Here is an 11,369-nt window from a genome sequence, read left to right on the forward strand (position 1 = left end):
TGATTTCTATCCGTCTGCAGATGAGCGTTGGGATGTCGCGCTGCAGCAGAGATTTGTCCCCTCCGCCGGTTTTCCCGTGCCCCCGTGCCGTGGCCCCTTCCCCTGCTGGAGTGCATTGGCACCCCGGGGGCTCTCCTGCCCAGCCCCGCTGGAACTTGTCCAGTTAAGCTGTTTCTAAGAATCCACTTTCAGCTACAATGTCCTTCCTTTTCCAAAATTTGTTTCTGCCCCTTTTCTGTGTATTTACCTCTCCGCGGGACTCTTGTCTTCTCTGGCTCGTCTCCTGAACCATGCACCTGCTCTACCTGACGGCCGCATTTAGGGCTCAGGACTGGCCGCGCCTCCCACGCTGATACGTGGCGTTTTCCTTGCTTCTCATTTCCAAGCGTTTCCCGACTTCCGGTGACCCATGATCAGTGGGTTTAATTTCCAGCCTCAAGGTCTCAAGTTCTCATTTGTGCCCCGTTTCTAATGGATGGCACTGTGCTGAGAGCGGGTGTGGTAGCCTTGTGTGTGGGCGAGCGTGGTCCACCTGCATGGACGTCCGCGTGGGTCAGAGGAGCACACCTGCTCCTCCCCATTCACACTCCTCCATCCCTCAGCCAGGCTGACCCGTGGTGCCCTCATGTGGTTTTCTCTGCTGATTTCTGTCTGCTGTCCGTAAGGAGCATGTGCCGCTCTCTCCTCCCATGGCGCATCTGGCCACGTCCGTCGGACAATGTTCACTTCCCGCATGTTAAACAGTTTTATCAAATGTGCACAAACTTTAAGTCATCACATCCTTTTGATGAATTGACGTTTTTATCACCGTGGAGAGCTGTCCTTTACATCCAGCTACGGGTTTCCGCTTCCGCACATCGTGCAGGAAGCCTGCTGAGTCCTGCCGCCTCCCTCCTCTCGCAGACGCCGCCTTCGTGGGCCACGCCAGGCTGGGTCTCACCACGGCTTCACTCACCAGTCCACAGGTGGCCCGCTAAGTGGAGACTCTGGACCTTACAGTGGGGCTGGTAGCGGCTTGTTTTTTGTGGCTTTGCTTTTTTCAGACTCATTTCTACATCTCGCTCTGTGCTGTGTTGGTCCCTTTTCTGCCTTCTCCCCACGTGACTGAGAGTCCCCCACATTCCATCTGCTCCCCCCCTGGGGGGAAGATACACAGCTGCTTTGCTGTTTCCCAGGGTCGATCCTTCCAGGTGGTAACACGTGCCCATGATGAAGTCAGTGGCCTCTTCCCTCCCCATACCACCCGGACCCACGAGGGTCCACAGACCAGTCACAGCACTCCCCCTCTGGACGTGCCTTCACCAAAATGTTACCTGCTTGCTAGAGACTGACCTGTGCCGGCCGGTGTCCTGTGTGTTCTGCTGGGCAGCCCCTACCCCGGCCCTTCCTGGGCTGTGCGTGCGGCCCCTGACTAACCTCTCCCCGTGCTTCCTTCCTTCCTTCCTTCCCCGCCTCCTTTCTTCCTTCTTTCCTTCCCTCCTTCCTATTTGCTTTCTTGACACAATTACTGTTTTACGTGGTCCCTGCATTACTGTTTTACGTGGCCTTTCCTGCATTCCTGACACGTTCTTTGTCCATCATTCCTCCCTGCATCTCAGACCGTCACCCTGGATCACTGTGCCTCCAGCACACCCCGTACGTTCCTAGGAGAGGGACACCAGTGTCAAGCTCCCCTATCTGGTTGTCTTTATTCAAGTTGTGATTTTACCCTCATTCTTTTTTTTTTTTTTTTTTTCTTAAGTAGGCTCCATACCCAGTGCAGAGCCCAACATGGGGCTTGAACTCAAGACCCTGAGATCATGACCTGAGTTGAGATTAAGGGTCAGACACCTAACAGTCTGAGACACCTGGGTGCCCCCTGCCCTCGTTCTTGACCGATAGGGCCCACAGTTGTGGTCGATTGTCGTATTCTCTCTGGATGCCCTGAGGCAGCCGCACACGGTCCTGTTCTCTGCCGCGCGGGAGCTGGTGGCTAGTGAGCTGCATCCCTCTGCAGACCGTTTGCTCTCTGCTCATCTCCGGTGCTCTTCAGCCTTGCTCTGATGCCCCTATGGCATGGGAGTCTCCTGTGATGCCTCCTGCTCGGGTCTGTCCCCCACGCACCGGGACGCTCAGACCCTTCCCCTCTGCCGGCTCCCCGTGTCACTGGTGCATTCAGAGTCCTTTTTTCGGCCATTGCTTCCCGGTTAGCAGTGTTCTCCTCAGCTGATAGGCGTTCCCAGTTTCTGCTGTTGTATCTTCCTTTTTACAAGTTCCGTTTGGCTCTCTTTCAAATCTTCCAGTTCCGTTCAGTAATCCTACATTAGTCTCTTATTTTTAATACATACTAAATATACTTTATAGTTTAAAACTGATCAATCCAATAACCACAGTTTTTGAAAATCCAACTCTGAGTTTTTTCACCAGACTTTTAACTCTGGGTAGCTTTAGACCTAGAGGAGCATGGCAGAGCTGTCACTAAGAGCTCCGCAGGCCCTTCGACGGTTTTCTCTTGGTGGTGCCTGGCCTCGGTGGAGCTTTTGTCCCAGCCTGGGAGCCAGCCCTGGCCCAGCACTGCTAAGCCAAACTATGCCCAGATTTTACTCACCTTCCCATGACTGCCCTCACCGCGTCAGGGTCCCCATCCAGGACCCCACTGCGCATCCAGCCATCCATGTCTTTATTCCCCTCTGGGCTGTGGTGGCCTCCCAGTCTTCCCTTGGTTGTCATTTTTGAAATACTATTTTCAGTGAAGAACGCTGGTCAGGTTCTCTGTGGACTGTCCTTTAGTGTCCGTCTGTCTCGTTTTTCAAGGCACTCAGCCCCACCTCTTGGAGTGGACATGGGGACAGGGATTATGTACAGTTCTTCAAGAACCATGTGTGTCTCCTCCCTGTTAGGTATCCAGTCCCTGCTGTTAGTCAGCGCAACTCCTGGACGTTTCACGCTGTGATTTACAGCCCAGAACCGTGCTGTGGTCTCTTCCCCACCAGGCCTCCTGTGTGTCCCTTTAGTCCACCCATCACCGTCCCAAGCACTCCCTCCATCCCTGATACTGCAGGACGCACAGGCTCTTCCTAAATTCTCCTGTCCCAGCCTCGGGAAGACCAAGCCCGGTTCCTTTACTGGAGGGTGGTGTTGGAGACCTTGCTGGTTTCTCCTGAGCCCAGACCATGCTGGCGGACATCTGTGTTTGTTGGATGATGGTTCTGGGCGTGGACTCAGGCATCTTGGAACTGAAGTGGGAACACCAGTCAGCAGCCTTGCAAGGGGGCCACGGTTACTCTGTGGGCTCTGGCCCCTCCACTTAGGGCATGTGAACCAGGGAGACCATGTCCGGCCCTTCCCTTCTCTGCAGAGTGCAGGCTAAGAGCAGACCTCTCCCCGCCGGGTGTCTCTGTGGGCACGTTGTCTGCGTGAGCCTGGCTCATCCCTGGGGGTGCTATGGTCACTCCCACACAGGCCTGCACGGCCCCTGGCCTGTCCCAGGATATGTGATGGCCCCGGGGAGGCTCCAGCTTCCTTCTGGAACCTAGCAGATCTCCCTCAGTGTTGTAGGCTTGTCTGATTATTTAAACTTTTTTAAAATTATTTTTGTGTTTTCATGATGTGTTTCACCAAGCGAGCTTAGTGGTCCTGTTGAGGATGCCGCGGCGTGCCCTATGGGCCTCTGGTTGACTTGTGCTTCCTTATTGTCCTCTGTGGTCTACACTGGAGGGAACACTGGGAGCACAGGTTCCCCTCGGAGAGACTCTACTCACTGTCTTCTTTCTTTCATCTTTTCCCCATTTTGGGGGAAGAAAACCGTCAATGGGATGTTCAGGGTTTCTTATTGTAAGACTACAGGTATGAAAGTGGTATTTCCAGAAAGTGGTCATTATTTCCCCCTTCTGCGCGGTGGTGTAGGTGGTGTCTCCCATAGGCCCCAGGCAGACGGCCTTCTCTGCCAGCCGGCTCCTGGACACGGTGTCTGCCTGCACGGGCGCTCATGAATATGCCTGACGGTCCCTGAAAACAATACCTCAAAGAAAAGAAATCAACTTCTGTTTCAAAAAAAAAAAATTATAGTAAATAGCAAAGCCACATTTAGCTTTTTTGTCTTCTGTGTCCACAAATACACCTGAGAAGCTGACTTTGAGTGTCCCATCCCGGCACACACAGGGATTATACGGACAGCCTTTCCATTCGCTGTGTATTTATACATTTTTTCCTAGCTTGATCCTCTCCCAGAGAAGGTCTTACAGCAGAGACCCAACGCTAATGCGGTCCGGTCCATGGAGAAAGTCATTGAAATCCACAGTGAGTTGCCTGGGCCGCTGAGGGGCGTGGGATGACCCAGGTCACAGAGACTGTCGTGTAGGTGGGTCTGCCCTGTGCCCCCGCCAGCCTCCCCACTCAGAAGGCCCAGATCCAAGACAACAGCGAGCAGCAGGCTCCGGTCTGGGCGGCCCCCTGCCCGTGCCCCTCATACTAAGCCCCCTCGCCCCCGCTGACCCCTACCCCATCCCAGATGCCCCTGCCACAGGGAGGACTGGGCTGTGCCAGCTGCCTCTCCCAGGTGCCCGGTTTTTGTGCACTGCGAGCCAGGGGAGGCTCCGTAACGCTGCTTCTGCCCCTCAGGCCAGTACTGGCGCTCCCTGCCGCGCCTCTGCTCCACGGTGGGCCACTCTCTGGTAGAGGCCCAGAAGTGCGAGAACGAGGAAGCAGAAACCGTCACCGCCATGGCCTCACTGTCCGTGGGCGTGAAGCCCGCTGAGAAGAGGTGAGCATCTCAGCCCCAACGCGGAGCCGCCCTCCACTGACAGCCTGGCAAGGGACGGAGGGACAGAGGGCAGGGGTCCCAGATGTAGATGCCACCGTCACAGCCCCCTCTTTCCAGTGGGAAGGCCCGTGGAAACTCTGGAGGAGCCTTCACTCTGGAACGGGGGTGGCGGGAAGAGCGGGCAGGGGTGTGGGGAGCGGGTGGCCCCCTGGCTTCTTGGCCCTAACCCCGCGGGCTCTCTGTCTCTGTTGTGCTGGGCGCCGCCGCAGACCCGACGAGGAGCCCATGGAAGAGGAGCCACCCCTGTAGCCTCCCGTGGAGCTGCGGGCCTCTTGTTTGTCTGTCCCCGTCTGGAAGCTCCGCCGAGAAAGCTCCTGTTTCTGTGCGGCCTGCCCGCGCCCTCTGCCCAAGGCTGGAGCAGCGGCGGGAGGCCCCCGGGGGCTCCCCAGCGGGCGGCCCTGCACGGCCCCGGGACCCCCACGACGCCGGGCTCTCGGCTCCCCCGACGGAGGCCGCGGAGGAAGGAAGCCTGTGGCGGCTCGCGGCAGAGCTGCCCACTTCGTGGCCGTGAGGGAAGGAAAACGAAAATCAAAGATCTAATACTACAAAACAGACTCGATGAAAACTGGTGCTTACCGTTGATTATTACCCACAATTCCACAGTCTCTGTGTAAACCACTCAACGCATCCTGTAGCTTCTTTTTTTGTTCAAGGGAAAGTTTTCTCGGGCTCCGGCCGCGTCCGGGAGCCACAGCGGCGCGCAGGGGGGTCTGTGACAGCGGTGGGGTGGGGGTGGGGGGGACGGGCGGACATGCGTGCCAGGGCCACGCCGGACACACGCAGACGCGGGAGCCTGCGGGAACCGGCTCGGGGATCCCCGAGCCGTCGGAAGATGCGAGTTTGTGCCTTTTTTTTATTGCTCTGATGGATTTTTGTGGCTGGGTTTTCTGACGTCTGAGGAACAATGCCTTAAGAAAAAATAAACAGCAGGAATTGGGGGGACAGTTTCCTGTGGCTGCGTGCTGGCCCGGGGCAGGGATGGGGGGCTTCAGGGCCGCCGGCCTGCAGGCCCGGTTTGCTTTAGTGCTGTTTAAGAGAAAGGGAGGTCGTTCCAGCAAAGTGGCAAATACTGTTGGGGGTTTTGAAGTCCAACAAATTTTAAATGAATCCAAAGTGTTCTCCTCTCGTACATCATATAACAAACAATTGAGCATCTCCATTTGGTTGTGAAGCATGTCCTAGGCACACTTCCAGTGTTATGATCGGAATGCTTTTTATGAAAAGCAAGTAGCATGAAGTATTGCTTAAATTTTAGGTATAAATAAATATATATATGTATAATATATATTCCAATGTATTCCAAGCTAAGAAACTTGATTCTTATGAAATCTTGATAAAATATTTATAATGCATTTATAGAAAAAGTATATATATATAATAAATGCAGATCATAAAGGTCCCTGGCGAATGAATGACTTGTGAATTAGACATCAAGGTGCTTATGGAAAGGGATCTCGTTTGAAATTCATGTATTTTTGAACCCCAGACTGGACAACTTTCAGATCGCCAACACGTTCGCCACTGGGCAACTAGCCGGCCGGTGTGTGCTCTCCTTCCGCTTTTCGGACAGGACCCCTCCCGCTCCGAGCCTCCGTGCACATATGTACCTAATGAGTTTTTATAGCAAAGAATATAAATTTGCTGTTGATTTTTGTATGAATTTTTCACAAAGAGATCCTGAATAAGCATTGTTTTGTGAATTTTACATTTTTTCTCACCATTTAGCAGTTTCCTGAATGGTAACAATGTCTAAACTTTCTTTCTTTCTTTCTAAATCCTTGCTTGTATTTTTTTTTTTTTTTACTTTTTAAAGTTTTTTTTTCTTTTTATTATTTTCATCTTTGTTTATTTTTGTACAGTGAGCAGTGTTGTGCAGCAGCCGTTTTCAGGAAGCGAGCTCAAGGGAGTCAGGGGACGTACAGTCTCCACGGTGACGCCAGCGGGGCATCCATCCCGGCTCTGTCACTGCGGCTGCATCCAGACCAGGGGCTCCTCTTCCCTCCACATCGGTCATATTACAAGGGGTGCTGTGTCCTCCCCTCCACCATGCTGTGGGCAGGGTCGCTCGCCAGATACCACGGGCCATCAGCACTTGTGAAACTCCTGTTTCAACTTCTCTGACCGCGTTGTCAGGACAGCATTTTGAATTCAGTTTTCCAAAGACCTTTTCAAGCATGTCAGCAATGCATGGGGCCTGCGCGAGGCCCACACCTGTGAGGGGTTGTCGCCGCCATAGCCGCATGGCCGGGGTCCTGGCTGGAAGTAGCAGGCCCTGGGTTTTGAAGCCTGTGGCTGCAGGGAGGCGAGGGGCCCCTGCTGCCTGGCGAGCCTGCGGGGACAGCACGGAGTCCCGATCGGGACCGCCCCTCTCCTTGCTTTCTCTCATTGACAGTAACTGACCGTCACTTTTTACTGGTAACTTAGTTTCCAGCACTTGAAGCCGCCAGTTTCATTCCAAAGCATGTTCCGAGTTCGGGCACAGCACTCCCATGGGAGGGAGCCCCAAGCCACGTTTCTGAATCTGGTTGCGTTCACAGGGTAGCTTCTGAGGGAGACACTGATGCAGCTGGACTTCTGGCCAAATGAGTCCTAATTCTTGGGTTGGCTTGGTCATTGTGATGCTGGTGGTCAGACCCAGACAGCGGTCCCAGAGCAGGACCGAAGGGTCTGGGGGCCCCATGTGGCTTTCTCCTCCCGCGGGCCTAGCTCGGCTCCGATGCCCACTCTGGCAGGAGGCCCCGGTGTCTGGGAGCCAACTCGGCCAGCTCCGCACGGCCCACGGGACCCCTGCCACCTGCTGGCCATGACTTTTGGGGAGAAAGAGGTCATCTCACGCTTTTTACGGGTGGCGGGGTGAGTCGGCTGTCCACGGTGGGCTCACTCCCGGTCTCTGTCGGAGAGGCCTGGCCGGGGCACCGGCTGCGTTTGGCACAGCACTCCAGCGCCACAGACGCGCTTCAAGCATTACCGTGTAGCCTTTTCTTTTCTTTGAAGACACACTCAGCCCTTCCCCACAGCGGCCAGACGGCGCAGGGCCTGCCCCAGTGTCTGCGGGACCCCGCGTCAGGGAGGGCGCCTCACCCCTCCCCTCTCCGGCCCTTGCACCTTTAGCCTTTTTCTTCCTTTGCAAAGGCCTCGGGGGCACCGGCCAGGGGTCAGCGAGCGAGCACTTTATGTCCCTTCGCGGGAAACCCCACAACGCTGCCGGGACGTGCGGCGCCCGCCCTTTCGGCTCCTGCCGCACCACGACGTGCCCGAGCCCCACCAGCAGGCGGCCGCCAGCCCCTCGGCTCCCAAGGGCCACTTTGTCAGAGTGTTTCAGTTTTTCTCCACTTCTTTTAAGAGTCTGTTTCCAGAGGAAGGACCGTCGGGCGTTGCTCGGACACAAACACGGGCACCCGCGGCGGAGTTCATGGGTTTTACTTTTTGATCAGAACATTCCTTCTTTACTGGTCACAGCCATGTGCTCATTCCATTCTTTTTGTAGACTTTTGGGCCCACGTGTTTTACGGGCATTGATACATATATAAATATATATATAAACATATATGAATCTATTTTTTTAAGTTCCTACAGCTGGAGGTTGCATGGGCTGTATGACCGGCATGTCTTTATACTGAACACAGATTTTGCACGCCAAACTCGGCAGCTTTGGGGAGGAAGAAAAAAAATGCCTTTTTTGTTCCCCTCTCACGACATTTGCAGATACAGATACAAAAGATGGAAATTTTTCTGTAAAACCACACGAAACCTTGAAGGAGAGTTGGGGCTGGTTGGGGTGGGGAACGTTTGCGTCTTATTGAACTTATTCTTAAGAAATTGTACTTTTTATTGTAAGAAAACTAAAAAGGACTACTTACACATTTGTCATATTAAGAAGAAAAGTTTATCTAGCACTTGTGACATACCAATAATAGAGTTTATTGTATTTATGTGGAAACAGTGTTGTAGGGAAACGACACAGAATTCAGAGTGAACTGCCCGTCTCTCTTCAGCTGACTTGGAGGCATTTGTTCTCTGTTTTGTTTGCTCCCTTTGATCTTGCACAGGGCCCGGCCACCGGACCCCAACGGACGACCGGCCGGGCTGTGGCCCGAGAGCGCCCCTTTCCACGCAGCTGTATTGACTTCTCGTTACTTTCCCGGGACGCGTGGCTAAGATCTCACTTCCAGCCCCGCGGCCGGGACCCGGGGGCGCGCCCGGAGGCCGCTCCTTCCCCACGCGGCTCACGGCGCCCGGCGGGGCGAAGAGTCTCCAAGTGGAAGAGGGAGAAGGCGGACAGCTTGTGTTTGTTTGGGTTTCCGGTGTGTGTGCGCCCTCGCGGAGGCGCGGTTTCCCAGTTTATGAGACCTTCATCGAACATACAGAAGGGGCTGACCCTGTTCACCCAAGAGCTTCTCGCAGACCGGCCGCCAGGCCGCATCCCCGTGGCGCCTATGCGAGCTCCATGTGGGGTCCGCCGCGGCCGGCCTCCTGTTTCTCCTGTAATGTAATCCGTTCTCTCGGATCGTCTGGACCTGCCAGCGGTTCTTTCTTTTGCTCAGTGGAGTTGGAGATTTTGTTCTCGGTTTTCTCATTCTCGTTTTGTTGTGTGTGGGCGGGGTTTTCCCGACGACGGTGTCCTTCTCGACGGCCGACTCCATTCCACTTTCCCCGGAGTCCAGCGTTTTGTACCTCATCAGACAGCTTGTTGCTCTTGTGGTGTAAATAAAACAGCATCTCTGGTTTATACCGTGTGCTCTCGTCCTTGCTGCCTCTCGCCGGGCCAGGACCCCCTTGTTGCGGGAGGGGAATCGCTGGAACCCACGCGTGGGGCCCCTTGGGCCCAGACCCATGGTGCACCTGGCACTGTCTGCCTGCCCCAGCGCCTCCCGTGGGCAGCTCCTCACTTTAAATATCCTTGCACTGTCTTCCCCAGAATACTCGCAGCCTCCCCCCAGGGGCGAGTCTGCAAACCCCACCTCCACCTCCAGGCCTGCAGCAGCACGCTGCCACCCCCAAATGATTGCCTCCGCCCCCAGCGAAGGCCACACCCCTTCCAGGCCCCCCAGGTGCAAGGACGGGCATGGGGGGTTGGGGGAGACCGGCTGGGACCATTCTCTCCCCCGCCACCCGTGGGTCCCGGCCTGCTTCACAGCTAGCTTCTCCATCTGCCCTGCCGGCCCCTTCATAAACCTGGTGCACAGTGACATGGGGTCTTATGTCACCAGCCTGCGAGCTGGGCACAGGAACCTTGCGTGGCTCAGCGGGAGGCATCTGCCTCAGCGTCCTTCCCCAGGCACCAGTCACACTGTCGGCAGGGCCCACATGGGTGACCCCCTCCCAAGCACACTTCCCCAGCAGTGGGCAGGCCTCCCTTGCTCCCCGCATGGGCCAGTCCTCAGGCCACCTCACCCCCAGCCCCCAGGGCGGGGGAGACAGAGAGAGTGCACCCTGAACACAGCCCCAGGCCTTCGATGGCCTGCTGTCGGTGGGGAGGAGCCATCCCTCCAAACCAGTCAGGAGGCCAGTGTGCACTCAGGGAGCAAGGTGGCCACGGGCGACCACACCAGGCGAAACCTGTACCTGGCCTGGCCGGGCTTAGTGGGGTTTTTTGCAGATCCCGGCAGCTTCACCTTCAGAATGAGCCTATAGTTCCCTCACCTCTCCCAGGCCTGGTCCCCCTGCCCCACCCCCCGCCCACCCTAGGGTCTCCGCAGCACGGGAGCTGGAGCTGGATGTGGGCCGGCGCCCCCTCCAAGGTCAGGCTTCTCCTGCTGGAACGCAAGCTTTGAGCCTGTTACGGTCCTTGTGCCCCCAGAGATAACAACATGCTAACAGCTCCACAAGCGGGTGGGGTTAGGGCCTCATTCCGGTCCTCCCGGCCATTCAGCCGACAGAGTCAGGAAGCAGAATAGATGTTGGCACCAGTCCCTCACCCCGCAAGGTTCAAGGACCTTCTCGCCCTGCGATTCTTCCCTCTTGTTGGTGGAGAAGTCGGACATGAGAGAGGTACAGAGAACAGCCCCCAGACCCCTGGCCCTTCCACGGGCTTCGTGGCCCTGAGCCCACCCCCAAGCCGCTCAGCCAGCGCCCTCCACAGGGGCTGCCACAGCCTCCCTCTGTGTGGATCCCAGGAGATGACCCTCGGGGACACGTACTGTTCCCTTAAACTTGGCCTGACACCACATCTTGCCTCAAAAACCGTCGGCTCCTAACCTCCGATGCCCAGCCAGTGCCAAGACGGGCCCGGCTGCGTCTACACTCGGTCTGAGCTCATCAGGATCCCAACCAGCGCCCCCCGCAGCATGGGCTGGACCTGTCCCTCCCGCCCCTGCCCTGTGGCCTCACCCCTGCCTCACTCCCTTTGCAACACATCTGCAGCAGACACCCGCTGGCCCGAGGCCCCGTGGCTCCTGCCCGTGTGGGGCAAGGGCTCGGGAGGCCCTTGGGGGCAGGTGTGCCCACAGGGCTGTGTTTCGGGAAGGCTGGGGGCAGTGAGGCTCCTCAGTGTGGCCGCAGCAGGAACAGGTGAGCACACGCTCCAGCGCTTCTAGAAAGTGAGCACGGGTGCGGCTACGGACTCAGA

At 56.2% G+C, this 11,369-nt stretch overlaps 1 protein-coding gene across 2 annotated transcripts in view; it reads left to right on the forward strand.

The window, feature by feature from the left end:
* HDAC4 (histone deacetylase 4) overlaps positions 1-9,530 on the forward strand; it is a 150,688-nt gene extending 141,158 nt beyond the window's left edge. For both annotated transcript variants that reach the window (XM_080799746.1, XM_080799747.1), the window contains 3 exons: positions 4,194-4,278; positions 4,600-4,741; positions 5,011-9,530. In XM_080799746.1, the coding sequence (XP_080655872.1) occupies positions 4,194-4,278; positions 4,600-4,741; positions 5,011-5,050 (267 nt within the window). In that variant the 3' untranslated portion in view covers positions 5,051-9,530. The remainder of the gene's footprint in view (positions 1-4,193; positions 4,279-4,599; positions 4,742-5,010) is intronic.
* The last annotated feature ends 1,839 nt before the right edge of the window (positions 9,531-11,369 follow it).

The sequence above is a fragment of the Martes martes genome (assembly GCF_963455335.1).
Source record: "Martes martes genome assembly, chromosome: 3".
Lineage (NCBI taxonomy): Eukaryota > Metazoa > Chordata > Mammalia > Carnivora > Mustelidae > Martes > Martes martes.